The sequence below is a fragment of the Chiloscyllium punctatum genome, chromosome 39 (assembly GCF_047496795.1).
Source record: "Chiloscyllium punctatum isolate Juve2018m chromosome 39, sChiPun1.3, whole genome shotgun sequence".
In the NCBI taxonomy this organism is placed as follows: Eukaryota; Metazoa; Chordata; class Chondrichthyes; order Orectolobiformes; family Hemiscylliidae; genus Chiloscyllium; species Chiloscyllium punctatum.
The window spans coordinates 57,303,616-57,326,650 of NC_092777.1; the positions used below are offsets into that span (position 1 = coordinate 57,303,616).

The window sequence follows — 23,035 nt, forward strand, 5'->3', positions numbered from 1 at the left end:
ATGGCTGCTACCACATCTCATTGAGACATGTTATTAGTGGTGATGTGTCTCAGTCCCCTCAGGGAGCTCAGGTCCTCCCACATCACAGTCTGGAGCTACAGAGAGTGATGGCAGAAGCTCGGTCATTTCTTCCATCACTCAGTTGACAGGAGTATCTCCTGCAGTTGGTGGGTATTGCAAGAATTTACTCAATCTGTTTGGCCACTTGACAATTGCACCATACTTGACTGTCAAGTGGGTTTATTGGAGGATAAGGGCCTTCAGAGCACGGAACAACTTTGCAATAATACCTAGAAAGAGTGGGTAAGGTTTGAAATCTGCCCTGTAAAGCACACTTTAGTATTAATGCATAATAAATACTTTGGAATCTAAGACTGGCTTTGCCATCTTCACAGTGTGACTTTAACCCAACCTTGTAGTGTTGCATCAAACTACACAATAAAAGTGGGACTCCGATTTTTTTAAAGAAGTACTTTTGCCTAAATAGTGATATGCTAAGGACTAGTGACTCCCAGATGCCAATGGGATTGGTATGCCCCTTCACTGACAGTCCCATTTTTGGAATTTGGGGGAAGTGGGTATTGGAATTTACCCTTGGGATTTTATCAATAAACCACGTTCTGGAACGGTTAGGCACCCATTGATGAAACCCAAAGTGCCAGTGGGAAGGAGGAAGAATGTCTGAGAATATTTTATATTCTGATTTCCAGAGAGCACTGATATCCTTAAAGTACAGTAGGGAGACAATCAATATAAAAAGAAAACAAATTGATTCGTTAGGCTTGCACTAAGTTCTCACCAAAAATGCTAAAATGACGAATATTAGTTTGCAAACCAGTTGGTCCAAACTGAGAAACTGCCTTAAAAGCAGACGTCATTTCCTCTGCCATGTGCTAGAGATTGCCCTGTCTGTCTATCTCTCTCTGTAACTATAGAGTCAGCGCTTTAAACTTTCTGCAGGGAGGAGAAAGTTTGTTCTGGGACACGTGTGAGTGAGAGGGAAGCTGGAGTGATGTTCCCCCGCTTGGTTTATTCCCCTTCATTCTGAGTCTGCTTCAGCTCCCCCCCACTTCTATCTATCTCTCTCTCTCTCTCACACACACTCTCCCACCTTGAAAGAAATGGTCGGCGGAGATGGGATTGTGCCTGGGATCCGAGAGTACAGCCGAGGAGCGACAGGCGCGACTCCGCAGTGAGAAGATTGACCGTGTACTCTGTGAATGTGCCAAGCAGGAGCAGAACATGGTGAAGATCCTGCTGTTGGGTCAGTAACAGATTTTACTCTTTTCCCTTCTACGCGAGTTGTGACTGAAGGAGAAATTCACCTGAGCTGGTTACCCGGCTGTTTCTTAATTATCAAGTTACACGTTTTGATTTGCTCCTCACAGATAAATGATTAGAATTGCCTAAAATGTTTAATGAACTTTTCTCCCCTTCAAAACAAAACTGGAAGTCCTGTTGTCAGCTGCATGTTCGGATTGATTTTTTTTGCATTCAGTGTGTAAATGCGAACTATCTCCCTGTGTTTAAATAACAGTGCGTGCTGCTTTTGAGCTAGTTACTAGGTGGAGGACTTTCGGGAGCACCAATGGACATGTTCCAGTGGAGTGTCCCTGTGAGTTCCTTTTCTTGATATTTGATAAATATCCATATTGTTTTAAACAAAATGTCGCTAACCGTTTCTTTCGATTTGGGTCCAAATTGTATCTTTTTTGAAAAACAGATTGTGTTAGACTTGTGTATTTTTTTTAAAAAATACAAAAAAAATCAGTAAATAATGAGACCCTTTGTCTGTCCCATTAAACATTCAGCAAACAGCAGCGCTCTGCAGAGCGTAACTGACTCCTCGCACTGTGAGGCTGAAGTGAAAAAATTGTGTCCTCCTCTAACCACTGCACAGAACTACTTATTACGCATGACTATTTTAATCCCACTGGCTGTACGTGGTGATAAAGAGCATAGACAATGAAGTCTACATCCAAAACGCTCAAAGTGGCCAAAATGAAACTGGGTGGGAAAAATTACAGTGGCTTTGTCTGTTAAATTCTGTCTGATCTTCTACTTTGTTTGAAGACGTTTATTGCCTAATAGCAAATAAATCACTGAAATTAAGTACAAACCAATGGTGTTGAAGGAAAGGCCAAGAGTATCTGAATAAGTTGCAAACATTAAAAATCCTTACAACAGGTTTGTGTGTATTAGAGTATTGTCCTCTGATTGACAGAGATTATGATTTAGGTGAAAGTGAGGACTGCAGACGCTGGAGATCAGAGTCAAGATTAGAGTGGTGCTGGAAAAGCACAGCAGGTCAGGCAGCATCCGAGGAGCAGGAAAATCGAGGTTTCGGGCAAAAGCCTTTCATCAGGAATGAGGCAGGGAGCCTCCGGGATGCCTGAAACATTGATTTACTGTTTAGATTAGATTAGATTAGATTACTTACAGTGTGGAAACAGGCCCTTCAGCCCAACAAGTCCACACCGCCCCGCCGAAGCGTACCCACCCATACCCCTACATCTACATCGACCCCTTACCTAACACTACGGGCAATTTAACATGGCCAGTTCACCTAACCTGCACATCTTTGGACTGTGGGAGGAAACCGGAGCACCCGGAGGAAACCCACGCAGACACTGGGAGAACGTGCAAACTCCACACAGTCAGTCGTCTGAGGTGGGAATTGAACCCGGGTCTCCGGCGCTGTGAGGCAGCAGTGCTAACCACTGTGCCACCGTGCTGCCCATGGATGCCGCCCACCGTGCCGTTCCTTGGATGCTGCCTGATCTGCTGTGCTTTTCCAGCACCACTCTAATCTAGACAGAGATCAGAATTTTCCTAATCCTGACAAAAACTGAAATTGCTGGAGAAACTCAGCAGGTCTGGCAACATCTGCAGAAGGAAGAGAAAAGAGTTAACATTCTGCGTCCAGTGACCCTTCATCAGGACATTCTGGCTTGAATTGACTCAGTCAAAACATTAATTCTGTTTCCCTCTCCACAAATGCTGCTAGACATGCTGAGTTTCTCCAACAATTTCTGTTTTGGTTTTGGATCTCCAGAATCTGCAGATCTTTGCATTTATTTTCCTAATCCTATCTCCTGAGCAGCTTCTACAGCTATCTCCTTCACCTTGCAAGTCCCTTTTGGGTGAACATCATTTATGACATGTTGGCAATTGTCTGAGAGCCATCACTTCTGCATATTCCGTAGGTTGCAGTTGTGCTGGAAGAGTCAACCGAATTGTTCACTAATTACAAACTAGCAACATCTTAGATTTGATCCCCATTCTGTGCTGATTCAGGCCATCTCAGATGAGCCATTGGATCTGGAAAAGTTGTCATGTTGGGAAGCTTTCATCTTTTGAATATAGCCATCAACCCCTCACACAAAATCTACAATATCAGATGTGGGCACAACGATCCTGTGTTGTGGTGGCCAAATAGCCAATGGCTAGGCTAGTTCCTGAGGAGTGGGCACATTGGTTGAGTTGCTAGAAGGTTTCAAGAACAGATGGAACCTGACATTGAATGCTTCCCACACTAAGAATTCATTGCAACCTCTGTCTCTGTCTGTCTCTCAGAATCTTGCAGACTGACCCTGTCTGAGGTTCAGTGGTGTCATCGAGTCATAGAGATAGACGGTACAGACAAAGACCCTTCAGTCCAACTTGTCCATGCAGACCAGATATCTTAACCTAATCTACTCCCATTTGCTAGCACTTGGCCAATATCCCTCTCAAACCCTTCCTATTCATATACCTGTCCATATGCCTTTTAAATGTTGTAATTGTACCAGCCTCCTCCACTTCCTGTGGCAGCTCATTCCATGCACACACTACCCTCTGTGTGGAAAGGTTGCCCCTTAGATCCCTTTTAAATTTTTTCCCCTCTCACCCTAAACCAATGCCCTCTAGTTCTGGACTCTCCCACCCCAGAGAAAAGACTTTGCCTATTTACCCTATCCATGCCCCTCATGATTTTATAAACCCTTTAAGAAAACCTGAGATCTAATGGCTTCTTATGTTCTCTTCCCCACTCAGCCTGTATCCATGGCATCATCAATCACATGGACCTCGTTTCCTGGTAGAAATGTTTATTCCAACTCCATTCTACCTTGAAATTAAGTGGACAGTTTAAAGTGTAACTATTCACAAAACTTGACATTCCTAGCATCTCTGTCGCTCTTGCACAGCTGCTCAGACTGTTCTTTACAGGTGAGAGTATCTTGTACTTTCTTCCCAATCAGACATCCTGCCCCTCTGCCATCAACTTTAATTGTTACAAACCAAACCACCAGGCTCATTGTCAGCAGAATTCAGAAAATGTCAACAACTCCTATATTCCTCAAGTTTTAGTCTTAAAGATGTTTTACAAATGAGAGATTTTTGAAACTAAAATGTTGAAAACTGTCATGATCTTTAAAAATGAATCTGTTGTGGAATCTTAGAGCTGTCTTCTCCAAATGAACTATTAACTTGGAGCTTTGAGTTTTAAGGAAACTAGGGATATTGTAACAAACAGAAGCAGGAGCAACTCAGTTGATCTAGCAGCATCTGTGAAGGGGAAAAAAAAGCTAATATTTCAAAACCAAAACTGAAAGCAACTAGGTGAGGGGGAAAATATGCTGATGATGGGGAGGCTGGGGGTGTGAAATGAGTGGGTAATAAATGGAGAGAGAGAGAGAGAGACTGTTTAAGAAGGGTGGTAAGGACAAGCCAGGGAACTATAGACTAGTGAGCCTGACTTCGGTGGTGGGCAAGTTGTTGCAGGGAATCCTGAGGGACAGGATGTACATGTATTTGGAAAGGCAAGGACGGATTAGGGATAGTCAACATGGCTTTGTGCGTGGGAAATCATGTCTCACAAACTTAATTGAGTTTTTTGACGAAGTAACAAAGAGGATTGATGAGGGCAGAGCGGTAGATGTGATCTATATGGACTTCAGTAAGGCATTCGACAAGGTTCCCCATGGGAGACTGATTAGCAAGGTTAGATTTCACGGAATACAGGGAGAACTAGTATTTGGATACAGAACTGGCTCAAAAGTAGAAGACAGAGGGTAGTGGTGGAGGGTTGCTTTTCAGACTGGAGGCCTGTGACCAGTGGAGTGCCACAAGGATCGGTGCTAGGTCCTCTATTTTTGTCCTTTACGTAAATGATTTGGATGCGAGCATAAGAGGTACAGTTAGTAAGTTTGCAGATGACACCAAAATTGGAGGTGTAGTGGACAGCGAAGAGGGTTACCTCAGATTACAACAGGATCTTGAAAAGATGGGTCAATGAGCTGAGAAGTGGCAGATGGAGTTTAATTTAGTTAAATGCGGGGTGCTGCATTTTGGGAAAGCAAATCTTAGCAGGACTTATACACTTAATGGTAAGATCCTAGAGAGTGTTGCTGAACAAAAAGACCTTGGAGTGCAAGTTCATAGCTCCTTAAAAGTGGAGTCGCAGGTAGATAGGATAGTGAAGGAGGCGTTTGGTATGTTTTCCTTTATTGGTCAGAGTATTGAGTACAGGAGTTGGGAGGTCATGTTGCGGCTGTACAGGGCATTGGTTAGGCCACTTTTGGAATATTGCATGCAATTCTGGTCTCCTTCCTATCTGAAAGATGTTGTGAAACTTGAAAGGGTTCAGAAAAGATTTACAAGGATGTTGCCAGCGTTGGAGAAATTGAGCTACAGGGAGAGGCTGAACAGGCTGGGGCTGTTTTCCCTGGAGCGTCAGAAGCTGAGGGGTGACCTTATAGAGGTTTATAAAATTATGAGGGGCATGGATAGGATAAATAGGCAAAGTCTTTTCCCTGGTGTCGGGGAGTCCAGAACTAGAAGGCATAGATTTAGGGTGAAAGGGGAAAGATATAATAGAGACCTAAGGGGCAACTTTTTCACACAGAGGGTGGTACTTGTATGGAATGAGCTGCCAGAGGAAGTGGTGGAGGCTGGTACGATTGCAACATTTAAGAGGCATTTGGATGGGTATATGAATAGGAAGGGTTTGGAGGCATATGGCCCGGGTGCTGGCAAGTGGGACTAGATTGGGTTGGGATATCTGGTCGGCATGGATGGGTTGGACCGAAGGACCTGTTTCTATGCTGTACATCTCTATGACTCTACGAGGGAGATAAAGAGGATAGGCAGACAAAGAGATTGTTGATAGTAAGCTCGGGAAGAAAAAAAGCTGGAGAGCTAATAATGGGGACTGTGAGTTCTTGTAAATGGGTTGGCTGCACTTAAAGCCACAGGACCTGGAGTGTATGGTAGGTAATAGACATGGAAAGAGGTGTTTATGCTCTAAAGTTGATAAACCTGATGTTGCATCCTAAAGTCTTAAATGTCCCAAGGTGTTGTTTGTCTGTCTTGTATTGAGCCTCACTGGAGCCCTGCAGCTGACCTGAGACAGATATTGTGCTGAACTGTTGCAGTTGAATATCTTGTTTGTGACTGATCAGGATTGAGGGCTGACTTCTCTTCCTATTTGTGACAGTCTTGTGTTCCATGTTCCAGGTGCAGCCGAGAGTGGGAAGAGTACATTGGTAAAACAAATGAAGATTATTCACAGTCATGGTTTCACTGAAGAAGAACTTATAAGTTTCAAGGTAATTTTCAAAAAGTTTAATTGTTAAAAGTTGAATTGACCAAAGAGAAGGAGTAGGCCATTCAGCCCCTTGATCATGCTCTGCCATTCAATCAGATAATGTCTAATCTAATTGTAGCCACAATTCACATTCCCAACTACCCTATAACCTTTTACACCTTGCTTATCCACTTTTGCTTTGAAAATATTCAAAGACTGCTTCCATCACCTTTTTTGGCAAAGAAGGTCCAAAACTGTTTGTGTAAATCAGCAAGATTAAAGATTGGCGGCACGGTGGCACAGTGGTTAGCACTGCTGCCTCACAGCGCCAGAGACCCGGGTTCAATTCCCGCCTCAGGCGACTGACTGTGTGGAGTTTGCACATTCTCCCCGTGTCTGCGTGGGTTTCCTCCGGGTGCTCCGGTTTCCTCCCACACTCCAAAGATGTGCAGGTGAATTGGCCATGCTAAATTGCCCGTAGTGTTAGGTAAGGGGTGGATGTAGGGGTATGGGTGGGTTGCGCTTCGGCGGGGCGGTGTGGACTTGTTGGGCCGAAGGGCCTGTTTCCACACTGTAAGTAATCTAATCTAATCTAAAGGGATATTGTCTCAAATATATTGTTATTCCCTGTCTTTCTTCAGTGTTCCCTTTTCATTTTGGAGCCAGTTCACCAAACGTTAAAACCTGGGCTGGTTATCACACTGGTGTAATAATTGATGCTTTTACAGTTAGTTATGTCTGATTAAAACAATAAGTTACTCCTCTTCGATAATAAAATTTAAATGAAATGTACGCACTAGGTTTAATGCTAATTATTAGTTCCACAATTCACTGTACAAGTTTGCAATGAGATGGAAAAAAATACTTGTCAGCTGGTTACTGTGAATGAAATTGGATGTTGCTGACCAGTATCTTAAAGTTCTCATTATCTTTCAAAGGAAGGGTGTTGGGAATTTAATATATCAATAATGTCTGTGATTAGTTTGTCCAAAATTTCCATTTCCAAATAGAAGCTTATCCAATGCACAGACCAGGGGAGAGTCCCTAGTTTATTGCATTGTGTGAACTTTCTTGTCTGTCTGCAGGATCGAGGGGAATGAATCATCGTTCACTGGGGAGTGGAACAAGGTTGTGGCTTGTCCTCTGTATTGTGAAGCAGAGACTTAATAGTTTTGTTGATTTTCATCAGAAGTGGTTCTCCAAGCCTGTTTTTACATCATTGACATTGTTTCTTCATGCCTTGTATTTGAAAACTGACAAATGTTTTTTGGTGTTGAATAAATTGGAATATTGTTGTCCCTATAAAGCTTGGAGCTGCATCAATGAATTTCCCCCAATTTAGTTGGTGTGTCTCCTATGAGCTGCTTCATCTCCTCAGCAATTGATCAGAGTCAGGATGTTGTGCAACTTCCTGCAGTTGTTGGAATGTTATGGGGGTCTATGGTGACTGCAGTTTTCTCTCACTTTTAAATTGTGCACTCCTTTACTCTCTACCTCCTCAATGTCCCTATCTGAGGGAGTAGACAAAGAGCATATGTTATGTTTATTTATTATTTTGAAGCGTGTGTCACTCATTTACTTTTTTATATATAGAAAAGTTTCTTCTGTGTCCTCAAGCACTTGAGTGAGCTCTTGGGCTACCACCACCACCACATCTATATATTTATGACTTGGCTCAAGGAATTGAATTGTCTATCCAAATTTCCAATGACACTGAGTTAAAGCCACAGTAAGTGATTGAGAGATGTAGAATAAGTGAATGGATCCAGCCACAGACGGGTATAATATTCAATGTGGTGAATTGTAATGTCTTCCAGTATGGATCTGACGATGCCAAACTGGAATATTTACTTCATGCTATGAGACTAGGAGGTGTTTAAGGGTAAAGAGATTTGGGTACTCATGTATGCAAACAAAAAAGTAAACTGTGCAAAAATGCTAATAGAATATTGGTCTTTATTTGGTGATGATTGGAATACAATAAAAAGGAGATGATGCTTCCAATTCTATAGATCCTGGTCAGAATCCAGTTCAGGTCATATAATCATAGAGATGTACAGCACAGAAATAGACCCTTCAGTCCAACTTGCCCATGCCAACCAGATATCCTAACCTAATCTAGTTCCATTTGCCAGCACTTGGCCCATATTCCTCTAAATCCTTCCTATTCATATATCCACCCAGATGCCTTTTCAATGTTGTAATTGTACCACCACTTCCTCTGGCTGCTTATTCCATACATGTACCACCCTCTGTGTGAAAAGGTTGCCCCTTAGGTTTTTTAAAAAATCTTTTCCCTTTCACCCTAAACCTATGCTCTCTAGTAACGGACTCCCCCACCCCAGGGAAAAGGCGTTGTCTATTTACCCTATCCACACCCCTTATGATTTATAAACCTCTATAAGGTCACCCCTCAGCCTCCGACGCTCCAGGGAAAACAGCCCCAGCCTGTTCAGCCCCTCCCTATAGCTCAAATCCTCCAACTCTGGCAAAATCCTTGTAAATCTTTTCTGAACCCTTTCAAGTTTCACAACATCCTTCCAATAGGAGGGAGACCAGAACTGCACGCAATATTCCAAAAGTGGCCTAACCAATGCCCTGTACAGCCGCAACATGACCTCCCAAGTCCTGTACTCAATACTCTGACCAATAAAGGAAAGCATACCAAACGCTGCCTTCGCTAGCCTATCCTATCCTATCTGTGACTCCACTTTCAAGGAATGTTACATTAAAATTCTAGATCCTGGCCCTCTGAGGGTTTACATGCAGAATCCCCATGATGATACCAGTCCTCAAGGTTTTACATTATGAAAGAACAGAGTTTTGTGTCTATGTTTGCAAATGTCACTGAGTTAGGAGGCACAATGGATTACTGTGGCAAATAGACAGAGTAAGTGAGTGGGTAAAAGAATGGCAGATAGATAGGTTTGCATAAAGCTAATTGGCATTCCCTGAGGTGAGAAGAATGGGGAATTCTGCAAGTCAGCCCCTTTAAAATTGAACATGTCTAAGGGGAAGTGCAGTAAATGGAATAGAGGTACCATCTAATTGAAGGGGTGAATGATTTGTTCTTTTTTTATATATATGTAACCTATTGACAGCTCTCAGCAAATCAGATGTGGTTCTGAAGTATATAAGAGTCCAAATCTGTATGGGTTTGGGGTGGTGGAGTGGGGTTGGGGGGAGTGGTGGCAGGCCTGGAGGAAATACTAACTTGGTTTGTTTATAATTGATTTGATTTTTTTTTTGTTCTTTTCAAGACCTCATTCCAAATTCCTGACTCCCAGCAGGTGTGTGCGTATGTGTGTGTGTCTGTCTGTCTCCCCCTGGGGTGGGGGAGTCCGTTACTAGAGAGCATAGGTTTAGGGTGAAAGGGAAAAGATTTTTAAAAAAACCTAAGGTGCAAGAACTGGAGCGAGGCACATGGAACTATTGTATCTTTGTAAGGAATATGTATATGGCAATACCTGGCTTTGTAACAAACAAACTACTTAAATCCCAAAACATTGCATTCAAAATAACTTTTTTATTTAAAATCAAAAATGTAATCGTTTCAGAAGAATCATTTTCTTTTCAAATTGTGCAGTTGGAAATAATGCAGAGAGCACTAGCAGAGATCTTTTCATGATTTGGTGTAAGGCGTGATCCCAAAGAAATATGTGTAGGTTAACAACCTGTGCTGCAGTAGGTTCAGTACATGTACAGCTTGGTCTGCTGTGCTTCACAGATCCCAGCTGTGCCTGCTAACTGTCTTGACATTTATCTGTCTCCTTGTTGCATAAGTAAATATCTGTCAGGATTTTGTTTGAAAAGCTGTTTTTAAAAAAAAATCTGTAAGGAAAATCTTGCAGCAACAAAAGTTCAGTTTCTGATTAACTTCAGGAGTCAATGTTTGAAACCGAGAAATTGCGAACAGCCATTCTGACCTTTTCTAATTGACTTGGATGTCTGCCCGAGATCAAAAGTGGATAATTTCCCCCTGGGAAGATATAGCAATTACAGCATGTAGCCTTAAAGGACATTGAAAGCAGAATACTGCACCCCTTGGATATCTTAATTCTCTTGTCTACTGTGAGCAACCCTGGCCAATATTTACCCACTGCCCAGATTATCTGGTCATTATCTCAACTACTGTATGGGAGATCTTGCTGTGCCTATTTGGGCTGCTGCATTTTTTTTAGAATTAGAATTCCTACAGTGTAGAAACAGGCCCTTCATCCCAACAAGTTCATACCAACCCTCCACCCAGACCCATTCCCTTACCCTACATTTATCCCTGACTAATGGACCTAACACTATGGACAATTTAGCATGGCCAATTCACCTGACCTGCACATCTTTGGATTGTGGAAGGAAACTCACGCAGACACTGGGAGAATGTACAAACTCCACACAGACAGTTGCCTGAGGGTGGAATCGAACCCAGGTCCCTGGCGCTGTGCTGTGAGGCAGCAGTGCTAACCACTAAGCCACTGTGCCATCCCATTTTCTCCATTCTGGACCTAAGCTTTTCTTTTTTAAAAAAAAAGAATGCTCTGTTAGTTTTTTTTTTAAATGAGTAATGGGCTAAAAAATTATGGAGAGTGGGCAGGGAAGTGGACTTAAGGCAGAGATGAGATCAGCTGTGATCGTTTTGAATGACACAGTAGAGTCAAGGGGCTGAATGGCCTGCTCCCTGGCCTTCTCATGTTCTGACTCCCCACTGCTGCCGTGGACAAAGCTGGCTTCCTCTAGCTGCATTTGTCCAGTCATGGGAATGCAAATCAGCAAACCAGAAACACAATCCTTTTTAATCCCTGGCCTGCTGTAGCAGCTTTATGAATTGCTAGTGATGAATAGGTAGGGGGAGAACAAGCTGGGGGAGTGGGGGGAGCTGTGGTTGTTTCAGTGGCTAATCTGCTGCTTTGAAATGTTTTGTGAGCTTCTAAAGGGAAGTGATTCGATCATCAATGATGGAGCTGGCTCATTCAGTATGGCTCTTGAATGTAGTTCCATGGAATTTTCGGGACAGGCAGACAGATTGTTTGATGTAACCAGCCTCTATCATTGTTGATGCTGTCCAGCAGGTTTCTCTACTCTGCTTCACCTTCCCTTTATTAGCTTCTCTGCTTTCCCTTTACCCAGCTTTAAATGTATTTACTGTATACTTTTCACTTCACCTGTCCACTATGTAATGGCATCCACATTCTTGCCAGTTTCTGGGTGAAGATTTCCCTCTTGAATTCTTTACTCCCATGCCTTTACATTGCTCTTCTGGGATAAAAAGAGGGAAATGGCTTTTCACTATCGTTCCTCCTCCCTCTCTTCACTGTCTCCCACTTGTGTGCCCCAACTCAAGTCCCTCACCAATGGCACCACCACCCTCCCTCCCTAAAACCCCCACATCCCCCACTTTGATCTGTGAGGGATTAGATCTTTCAACTGAGACTGAATAATTTGTTTTTTTCCCACCAGGGTTAGTCACCTTTCCCTACAGTGTGGAAATTGGGCCGTACGGCACTGATTCTGCTGTAAATGGTCAACACCAGTGGAAATGGATTTCTAATGGGAGTAGTCCCAAACTCTGTATGGAAGAGCTGACAGTCAGGGATTTGGGAGGATTAAGGATCATAACTTGGTAGCTACACCTGTCAGCTGCTCACAGATTGAACAAAAAATTCACATCATCTTCTGACTCTGTTTTTCTCCATGTGTGTGTGTGTGTGTGTGTGTGTGTCTGTCTGTCTGTCTGTCTGTACCTCCAACTTGCGTACTCAACACCCGATCCCACTATACCTGTTTTTCTTGACTGACTGGGCCTGACCGATTCCTACCACATTTCCCACACACCCCCAACAATCCCCCCACAACCACACAGAAAAACAAGAGGCTCTGTAACTGTGCTAAGTATTAGTCAGAATGTGCTGGTGTATTTGTGGAATTGAGGAACTTGTTCAACAGCATTCCAAGTCATATTAACCTTCTAACTTCCATCTGTTTACACTCCTCCTGCCTTGCACAGAGCTGTGTCAATTGAATTATTTCAGCCAATTTGAACTGGTAACTTTGTTTGAAAACTGATATACATACAGTAAATCATGCCTGGACTTCGCTGAGGAACAATTACCGGAAACTAAATTTGAAACTGAGCTGCAAATAGAGATATGAGAATACATAGCTCTAAGCTTGGTTTAAGAGCTAGGGTAAAAGTGTGTGTGTGTGTGTGGGGGGGGGGGGGGGGGGTGGGGAGGGGGGATGTGGGAAGAGAGAGAGAGAGAGAGAGAGAGAGAGATGTCATGAGGTGGAGAAGTTTCGGGGGATATTTGGAAGAGAGGTAATGGGAGTGTGGACCAGACTCCTGAAGGCACAGCCTTTGTGATGTTAATGCATTGAAAGCAGTTCAGAGGAGGTTTACTAGACTAATATCTAGAATGAGCAGATTGCCTTAAGAGGAAGGGCTATACTCTATCCCTTGGAGTTTAGAATGGTCAGAAGTGATTTAATCGAAACATATAAAATCGTGAGGGGATTTGACCAATTGGATGCTTCCTCTTGTGGGAGAATGTAGAAATTGGGGGTCAGAGTTTAAAAATAAGAAGTCGCCTATATAAGGCAGATGAGGAAATGTTTTTTTCTGAGGGTTGGGAGTCTTTGGAATTCCCTTCCTCGAAAGGCAGCAGATGCAGAACCTTTCAATATCTCCAAGACAGAGGTAGGCAGATTCTTGATTACAAAGTGGGTGAATGCGAGATGCACAAATGTAGAGTTATGGCTAAACTCAGATCAGTGGGCTCAAAAGGGGGCCTACCTTTGTTCCTCGTCCATATAATGGAGCAGCCAAAGCTGTGGATTTGTCAAAATGCATCCTACAGTGAAACATATAAGATTCTTAATGGGGATGACAGACAAATGCTGGGAGGATATTTCCCCTCACTGGAGACTCTAGGACCAGAGGGCATAGTCTCCGAATAAAGGGGTGCCAATTTAAGGCTGAGATGAAGAAGAAGTTCTTCTGAGGGTTGAGTCTTTGGATCTCCTTGCCACAGAGGGCTGTGGGGTCAGAGTACTTGTGTATATTTAAGGCTGAGATCGGTAGGTAGATTCTTGATCAGTCAGGGAATGGAGGGTTAGGGGGAACATGCAGGAAAGTGGATGTGAGGAATGTCAGATAAATCATGATCCTACTGAATGGTGGAGCAGGCTTCAGGGCCTGGATGGCCTACTCCTATTGGAGGAATGCACAGGTATCAGAGCATTGTAAAGAAACTGATCAATGGACAGGACCTTTTTTTAATAACAGGTGAAATGTGGTTGAAGCTAGTTCTCTTGATGGTTCACTTGGTGAATGGACTAACAAGCATGGAGCTAAGTTATACGGACAGAAGAGTGAGTCTGGAATGAAACCAGTGTCTGGTTGATCCCATACTGATGAGGAATATCAGCATTAGCTTCCTATTCCTGGTTCTTGGACCCATGTCCCTTAGTGTATGTCTATGTTGTAGCAGCTCACAATGTAAGGCCATTCGGTCCATCACCTTCACTCAGGTGGTCCTAAAGTAGCCCTATTCGGTACCCAACCATTTGCTGAAAGAGGATTGCAGGAGCTTCTTCAAGGAAGAAAGGCTCATGCCCGAAATGTCGATTCTCCTTCTTGGATGCTGCCTGACCTGCTGCGCTTTTCCAGCAACACATTTTCAGCATTTGCTGAAAGACTCCAGATTCCTCTTCATTTGTCCCAAGGAAATCCATTCCATACTTTGGGCAACTCTGTATCCAAGGAGTTTCCGAAGTGTGACCTTTTTTACTAGTTTGATCCTGTTTCCCTTATTCAAACCAGACAACTGAATATTGAGAGTTTGCCTGATCTATGTTCCATCTTTTACATTCCTTGTAACAGCTGCTTTAATCAGCTTGATTACTGCTTTTTGCAAGGTTCTTGAGCTTGGTGATGAGTGAGGGAGGATCGAGTTGGTGTGTGTGTGTCTTCCACTACTAAGCTAAATTTTTAACTTCACGGATGTTTCAACAACATTTTCTTGTTTAAAATCAAGTGGAAACTGTGAGCACCCTGCATTGTTAGTGGGGCAAACACCAATGGGAAGTCTACAGGAGTGAAAATGTATAGCTGCAGTTTTTATACCAGGACAAAAAGCAAACGAAAGTGTCCTTTCACTGTTTTCGGTCCTCACCCCTCAAAAAGTGGTCACATTGAGACACCATACACCTCCGCCTCACTAATTCATTGCATTTTTGCAGCACCTCTATTCCTTACCCCTTGCCCTCCCAAAACTCCCTCACCCGAACACTCTCTCTCTCTCTCTCTCTCTCTCTCTCTCTCTCTCTCTCTCTCTCTCTCTCTCTCTCTCTCTCCTTCCGCCCCCCCAATACCCCAATTCTTTCTATCCCCTTTCCCCCCCCGACCCCAACTCGTTCTCTTCCACCCCCCTGTCCCCCAACTCTTTCTCTCCTGTCCCCAACTCTTTTTCTCTCCCCTCCCCCTCGTCCCCAACTCTTTCTCTCCTCTCCCCCCCCGCCGTCACCAACTCTTTCTCTCCCCGTCCCCCAAATCTTTCTCTTCCCCTCTCAACTCTTACTCTTCCCTCCCACCCCCGTCCCCAACTCTTTCTCTCCCCGTCCCCTTCCTTCTCTTTTTCTGCCCCCACCCTCCATCCCCAACTCTTTTTTTCCCCTGCCGCCGCGTCCCCAACTCTTTCTCTCCCCCTGTCCCCACCTTTTTCTCTCCTCTTCCCCCCACCTTTCCCCAACTCTGTCTCTCCACCCCCCTTCCCCAACTCTGTCTCTTTCCCCCCCCGTCCCCTACGCTTTTTTTTCTCCGCCAACCTCCATCCCCAACTCTTTTTTTTTCCCCCCCGTCGCCCCGTCCCCAACTCTTTCTCTCCCCTCCCACGGTCCCCAACTCTTTCTCTCCCCTCCCCCCCGTCCCCAACTCTTTCTCTCCCCTCCCCCCCGTCCCCAACTCTTTCTCTCCCCTCCCCCCCCGTCCCCAACTCTTTTTTTTCTCCCCCCACCCTCCGTCCCCTACTCTTTTTTTTTCTCCCCCCGTCCCCAACTCTTTCTCTCCCCGACTCCCAACTCTTTCTCTCCCCTCCCCCCGTCCCCAACTCTTTTTTTTCTCCCCCCACCCTCCGTCCCCTACTCTTTTTTTTTCTCCCCCCGCGTCCCCAACTCTTTCTCTCCCCTCCCCCCCCGTCCCCAACTCTTTCTCTCCCCTCCCCCCCCGTCCCCAACTCTTTCTCTCCCCTCCCCCCCCGTCCCCAACTCTTTCTCTCCCCTCCCCCCCGTCCCCAACTCTTTTTTTTTTCTCCCCCCACCCTCCGTCCCCTACTCTTTTTTTTCTCCCCCCGTCCCCAACTCTTTCTCTCCCCGACTCCCAACTCTTTCTCTCCCCCCCCCGTCCCCAACTCTTTCTCTTCCCCCCCCCGTCCCCAACTCTTTCTCTTCCCCCCCCCGTCCCCAACTCTTTCTACCCCCCGTCCCCAACTCTTTCTCTCGCTCCCTGTCCCCAACTCTGTCTCTCCCCCTGCCGTCCCCTACTCTTTTTCTCCCCCCGCCGCCGCGTCCCCAACTCTTTCCCCTTCACCCCTTCCCTTCCCTACATTCCCTCACCCCCTCGCCCTCCTGACAATTCCTCATCCTCAATCCCACCCTTGCCCTCCTTAACCTCTGTCCACCCAACCCTCCCCTTTTCCTCCCTACACCCCATCCACCACCCTCAACCTCCTTTATCCCCTTTTCCCTCACTCATCCAACTTCCACCTTGTCCTCCCTCACCCTCAACCACTCCCTTTACACCCCGCCCTCCTTGCCTTCTCTCACCCTTTTCCCTGCCAGAAATGGTGGTAAAGGTGAGGATCATTACAATATCTAACAAACATTTAGACGTGCACTTGAAACACCATAGCACACTATCGCACTTTGAATTAGAGTAGTTAGGTGCTTGATGGCCACCACAGACGTAATGGGCAGAAGTGTCTGTCTCCACACTGCTAAACTCTATGAAATCTTTAGCCTTTCTCAACAGGATTCCTCCAGTCTTCTTAAGAAATGGCTTACACCCTGGCTAACAGACTCCTGTGTGGTGGAGGGAGTGTGAGCAGGTAACATAGTGAGGGAGTCTGCAGCTTTCACCCTCTTACTGGTTGCATTCCACGGCTGACATCTCCCACACTGTGTGTGTGCCCTGTGCAGCAGGAAATTACTTCCTCTGATTAAACAGGATTTCAATCTAGCCAATTTTTGCACTCCAATGTTTGTCTTTTTTGACAGTGAGAATTGATTATTTATCTTATAAACTCCCCTGCCGTATTGATATCAGAAATTAGCAATTAAAGCTATCAAACAGAAAAGCCTTTCCTTACAGTGATCTCAAAGGGTTAGTACAATAGAGATGTTGTGTCAACTTCAGGGGAGAGGTAACCTCTTTATCTAGAGAGAGTATGAATATGGAGCTCACTCCCACAGGAGTAATTGAGGAAAATGGATCAGATGCACTTTAAGAAAAGACTTGCATTTATGGACCACAGGTTATTGCAAAGTGCTTCACTGCCAATGAAGTATTCCTGAATCATAGTGTCTTGTAGAGTCATAGACATGTACAGCAAGGAAACAGACTCTTTGGTCTGACTCATCCATGCTGACCAGATATCCCAACCCAATCTAGTCTCACTTACCAACACCCAGCTCATATCCCTCTAAACCCTTCTATTCACATTCCCATCCAGATGCCTCTTAAATGTTGCAATTATACCAGCCTCCACCACTTCCTCTGGCAGCTCATTCCATACACATACCATACTCTGTGTGAAAAAGTTGCCTCTTGGGTCTCTTTTATATCTTCCCCCCACCCTAAACCTATGCCCTCTACTTCTGGACTCCCCACGCCAGGCAAGAGACTTTGTCTATTTATCCTATCCATGCCCCTCATGATTTTATAAACCTCTATAAGGTCACCCCTCAGCCTCCGACGCTCCAGGGAAAACAGCCCCAGCCTATTAGCCTCTCCCTATAGCTCAAATCCTCCAAACCTGGCAACATCCTTGCAAATCTTTTCTGAACCCTTTCAAGTTTCACAGCATCCTTCCGATAGGAAGGAGACCAGAATTGCATGTGATAATTCTTGCAATTTTAAAGAACTGAGGAAAAAAATAGGGATGGCATGCTGCCTTACAGTACCAGGGACTCTGGTTTGATTCTACCTACAGCTGTCTGTGTAAAGTTGGCACATTCTCCCTGAGAAGGGCTTTTGCCTGAAACGTCGATTTTTCCGGCTCCTCGGGTGCTGACTGACCTGCTGTGCTTTTCCAGCACCACTCTCTAATCTACATTCTCCCTGTGTCTGGGTGGGTTCCCTCCTGGTGCTCTGGTTTCCTCCCACAATCCAAAGATGTGCAGGTTGGTGTGGATTAGCCATGCTAAATTGCCCATAGTGTCAAGGGATGTGCAGGCTATGTGGGTTAACTGTAGAAAATGCAGGGTTACAGGGATAGGGTGGGATACTCTTCAGAGGGTTGGTGCAGACTCAGTGGGCCAAATGACCTGTACCTGCACTGTAGGGATTCTGCGATTCTATGAACTCAGGAGCTAATTTGCACAGAGAGCTATTGATCTGTTATTTCTGTGACATCGTTTGAGGGGTAAGACACCAGAGAGAATTCTCCTGCTCCTGTTCAAGTAGTGCCATGGGATCCTTTATGCTCGCAGGTGGGGCCTCAGTTTACAATTTTAACTGAGTGATGGCATCTTTGACAGTGCAGCACTCCCCCAGTACTGCATTCCAGTGTCATCCTGGAACTTTGTCCTCAACTTCTGGACTAATTCTTTAACCCAGAACCTTGTGATTCAGAGGCCAGAGAGCTACCAATTGAGCTGCAAAAGGAACTGTAACACGAAGGAGAGGGAAAGAGAAATTTATTTTGTTTTTCAATTGCTTCATTTTGTGGGATGCAGGTGTCACTGGCTGGGCCAGCATTTATTGCCAATCCCTAGTTACCCTTGTGAAGGTGGTGATGAGCTGACTTCTTGAACTACTGCAGTCCATGTGCTGTGGGTTTACCCACAATGCCATTAGAGAGGGAATTCCAGGATTTTCACCCATTGACCGTGAAGGATCGGCAATATATTTTCAAGTCAGGATGGGGAGTGGCTTGGATGAAATGTGAAGATGGTGGTGTTCCAATATAGCTGCTGTCCTTATCCTCCTAGATGGAGGTGGTCTTGAGTTTGGAAGGTGCTGTCTGAGGATCTTTGGTAAATTTCTGCAGAGAAAGGAGATTTTAAAATTTTTAAGCTTTAGTAACATGTTTATTTTTCGCATGAAAATTATTTTCTACAGTGAAAATAACACCCTTGCCAATTCCTCAATTACCATCACCAAAACAGATTATCTGGTTGTTTTGACTTTGCTGATTGTCTGTGCGAGATTACTGTGTTACAGCAGAGAATACATTTCCAAAATTACTTTGTACTGAAGGCCTCATTCTCTTGGTACAATTGGTCCACTTTATTTCTCTGCAGTGTTGGGGATTATTGTCTCAAAGTCTGTCCTGCCTCTGATTTCACTCCTGAACTACAATTATTTCAGTGTGAGTCTACATAATGAATGCAGGCAAATGATTTGAGCATTTAATCAAGGATAATGCTCCAGTGTTAGGCCCAAGGGCACACAGCGTTGTCGGAGACGCCACCTTCAGGATGAAACGTTAAAATCGAGCCTTGTGTTGTTGCAAAATAAAATTCTGTGGCATTATTTGAAGTATGAGATGTTCGCCCTGATGTCTTGCCCATTATATACCACCCCCACCCCCACAAACACCCAAAACAGATTACCCGGAATTCCCTGAAGGCTGTTTGTGGGAGGTTGCTATGAGCAACTTGCCTGCTGCATTTCCTACAAGAGTGACAACACTTTTTTGGGGGGGGGAAAAAGAAACTACCTTCTTCACTATGACCTGTGTTGTGAAAGGCACTAGAGAAATTCAAACATTTCTGGTATCGTCACTTGCTTTGCAATCGCCCTCTCTGATGAAGGAACAGTGGGTGATCGACCTCATTTCCAGTAAATTAATTAGCTCTACACTGACTGTAACACTCAGCTCCTCTTGTCTAGATTAGACCCCCCCCCCCCAACCTTGGAAAGTGTTGACTTGACAACTGCCTTTTCTTTTTGGCTGCTTTTATTTTAGTTAATGAAAGACTGAATTTCTGTAGCCTGCCGGATTTCAGAATGGTTTTGTTGCAGGTCTGCCAACTCCTACTATTATTTGTAGAAGGATGTTTGAATAACAACAGAAATTGTGCCAAAAACGTTGCTCAGTTTGCCGCACTCCATGTCAGAACTTGCCACCGACTGTTCCTTTGAGGGACAGGTTACGCTGAATTATTTTGATTCATTTTCATGCCTGTGGCTTATGAACAATGTGTTCCCAGGGAGAGAAAGGAGTGTTAGACTTAAGCACACCCTTGGGATTCCATCCGGTATCAGTTTGTATATTCCTAATTGATCCAGGTTTGACAAACTTCTGGACTTTCCCAATCCTCCTCGTTCGTTCACCCTCCCCATCTTTTGCCACACACCGGTTTCAGGAACATGAGGCTTTCCCCTGTGCAGAGAGCAGCTGCTCATCTATGAGGGGCATCTCCAGGGAATCTGACCCTTGTTCCTGTGCATGAAAGCAGGAGTGAGAGATTTGACCAGACTCTCTCAATGGATTCTTTAGGAGTCTGAGCAATGGGGGCTATGGTAAGACGTGTGGCAGAACTGGACAAGGTGACTAGGCAGGTCTATCTCCACTGTGGGGGCATCTCACTACATCACTTATACTTTCGCTGAGTGGATATTACCAGTTGAAGGGGATTATTGTTTGTTAAATATCTTGTTAATAACCCAACTCGTTTTATAAAGCTTTCTGTCTTCCTGAGAGTGTCAAGCAAGCTAATCATTCAGAAACCTCTGCCTGGAAACTGGAGAAATTACCTGGTGAATTCAGCTCGCCACTTGCTCCCAAGAATCCCATGTCTTTTTTCTCATTCATTCACAGGATGAAGGTGTTTCTATCTCCAATTACCCAGAGGGCAGTTAAGAGTCAACCACATTGGTGTGGGTCTGGAGTCACATGTAGCCCAGAGCATGTAAGGATGGTCCCTTCCTGAAGGAGATGAGTGAACTAGATGAGTTTTTCTGACAACTGACAATGGATTTATGGTCATCGTTAAACTCTTAATTCCAGATTTTTATTGTATTTGAATTCCTAGATTCGAACATTGCCTGGGTCTCTGTATTAACAGGCCAGCAATAATACCACTAGGCCATTACTTCCCCATGTTGCATATGACATCTCAGGATCTCAGGACACCAAACACACCTCCTTGTTGTTCAGACACTGGCATTTATCACAGCCATCTTGGCATCTCTCTGATACATTGGCACTCATACAATCAGACAGAAGAGGCCCTTCAGCTCATTGGGTCTGTACTACCAAGACGACTCTAAATCTACGCTGTCCAGTACTTGCCTCATAGCCTTGAATGTAATGACACTTAAAGTGATCACCTACATACTTTTTAAAGGCTGTGAGGTTTCCTGCCTCAACTACATTCCCAGGCAGTGCACTCCAGACTCCTGGGTGGAACGATTTTTCCTCAAGTCCCCTCTAAACCTCCTGTCTTCCACCTTTTTAAAAGTGTGCCCCTCATTGCTAACTCTTTAGTTGAAGGGAACAGCTGCTTTGTACCTAGCCTGTCCCTCATCATCTTACACACCTCCAATCAGGTAGCCCCTCAACCTTCCTGCGCCAAAGAAAACAACCAGAGCTTATCCAGCCTTACTTCGTCACTGAAATGCCCTGTCCCCAGCAACATCCTGGGGAGTCTCCCCTGACCGGGGGACTCTAGTCCAAATCCTGCCACAGCAGATGATGGAATTTGAATTCGGTTTTTAAAAAGATAATCTGCAAAAAGATGCAAAACCTGCCGGTACACCAACCCCCTCACCTCCATCCAGGGCCCTAAACAGTCCTTCCAGGTGAGACAGAGGTTCACCTGCCTCTCTTCCAACCTAGTTTACTGCATCAGGTGCTCCTGATGTGGTCTTCTCTACATTGGGGAGACCGAACGTAAACTTGGGGAATGGATCACTGAGCATCTCAGCCAGGTCCACAGGGACCGACTGGACGTCCCAGTCAACGCCCATTTCAATTCCCCCAACCACTTCCTTTCTGCTGTGACCATCCTTGGCCGCCTCCATTGCCAAAACAAACCACAGCTCCTATTGGAGGAACAACACCTTATCTTCTGCTTGGGCAGTTTACAGCCCAGAGGACTCAACATTGAGTTCTCGAATTCCAAATAACCTCCCTTCACATCCCCCGACTCCCTTCCCAGCATCCCCCCCCTCCTCCTTTTCACTGCTCCCTGCCACCAACTGGATTCATTCCTCCCATAGACCAACCAGGTCGTACCCATTACCTGTCTTCACCAATCCCCACCTCACCACCCTGCCCCCATCACCCCTTTGATCTGCAGCTCTCCACCCCCCCGATCTAAAGAAGGGTTGCACCTGAAATGTTGTCTTCTGCACCTCCCAGTGCTGCCTGGCTTGCTGTATTCTTCCAGCCTGTCTACTTTGGATTCCAGCATCTGCTGGTTTTTTTTGTCTCTAATCCTTATCTGGTCTGACCTAGATGTAACTCCAGACCATTGAAATGTAGTTGACCCTTGACACTTGGGGCGATGAATGCTGGCCTAGCCAGCGAGGGCCTCATCCTGTGAATGAACAAAAAAAAAATTCTCCTTCTAACTTGCAGCCTTGAATCTACAGTCATGAGCTCCCTCAGGCTGTTACTGCTTAAGGTTAACCCACCACCAGTCCCGTGCTGGCTGAATGGATATAAATTCCTTTTGAGGATTAAATTTAAAAAGAAGCGGTTGAGTATTAACGATCACAAGATCTGTCATGTCCATCTCTGAATCTGATGTTGTGGCGCCATCATCATCCCCAACGTTAAGTTATTTTTGTTTTAAAATATGCAGTTGAGACTGGTCGCACTGGGGCTGGTATTGCAGCAGCTGGTTCTCCAACCTGGTACTTTCCCACTCGTGATGGTTGCTGCAGACAAGATCTACGCCTTAACAGGCACGCCTTCCCCTCCCTCCCGTCTGTCCCTCAGGATTCTCCTCACCCCAACCCCCTGCACGACCAAGCAAAAAAAACCCATGGGAAGTCCTTTCGCCTTTCCTCTGGGAAAAGGCACAAGATTTAAAAAGCTGATTCTTTTTTTAAATTAGAAGGGGTTTCGAGAGGGGAGATGCGGAGAAAATATTTACACTTGTAAAGGACTCAAAACCGAGGGCCCCCGAGTATGAAAGAGTCAAAAATAAGTCTAGCAGGGAATTCAGGAGGAATGCCTGTGTTGGTATGTTCTTTACCCAGACAGTGGTCAGTGTGTGCAACAGGGAGTGGTTGAAGCCTGA

General features: G+C 44.9%; 1 protein-coding gene across 4 annotated transcripts in view; it reads left to right on the forward strand.

Annotated features, from left to right (window-relative positions):
• The first annotated feature begins 879 nt into the window (after positions 1 to 879).
• gnav1 (guanine nucleotide binding protein (G protein) alpha v1) overlaps positions 880 to 23,035 on the forward strand; it is a 134,936-nt gene continuing 112,780 nt past the window's right edge. For 3 of the 4 annotated variants that reach the window (XR_011954851.1, XM_072558785.1, XM_072558787.1), the window contains exons 1-3: positions 880 to 1,264; positions 1,538 to 1,615; positions 6,499 to 6,590. Coding sequence is in view for 3 of the 4 variants with exons in the window: in XM_072558785.1 (XP_072414886.1) it covers positions 1,135 to 1,264; positions 1,538 to 1,615; positions 6,499 to 6,590 (300 nt within the window). In the remaining variant the exon portion in view is untranslated. The remainder of the gene's footprint in view (positions 1,265 to 1,537; positions 1,616 to 6,498; positions 6,591 to 23,035) is intronic. The other variant, XM_072558786.1, reaches the window with a different exon arrangement.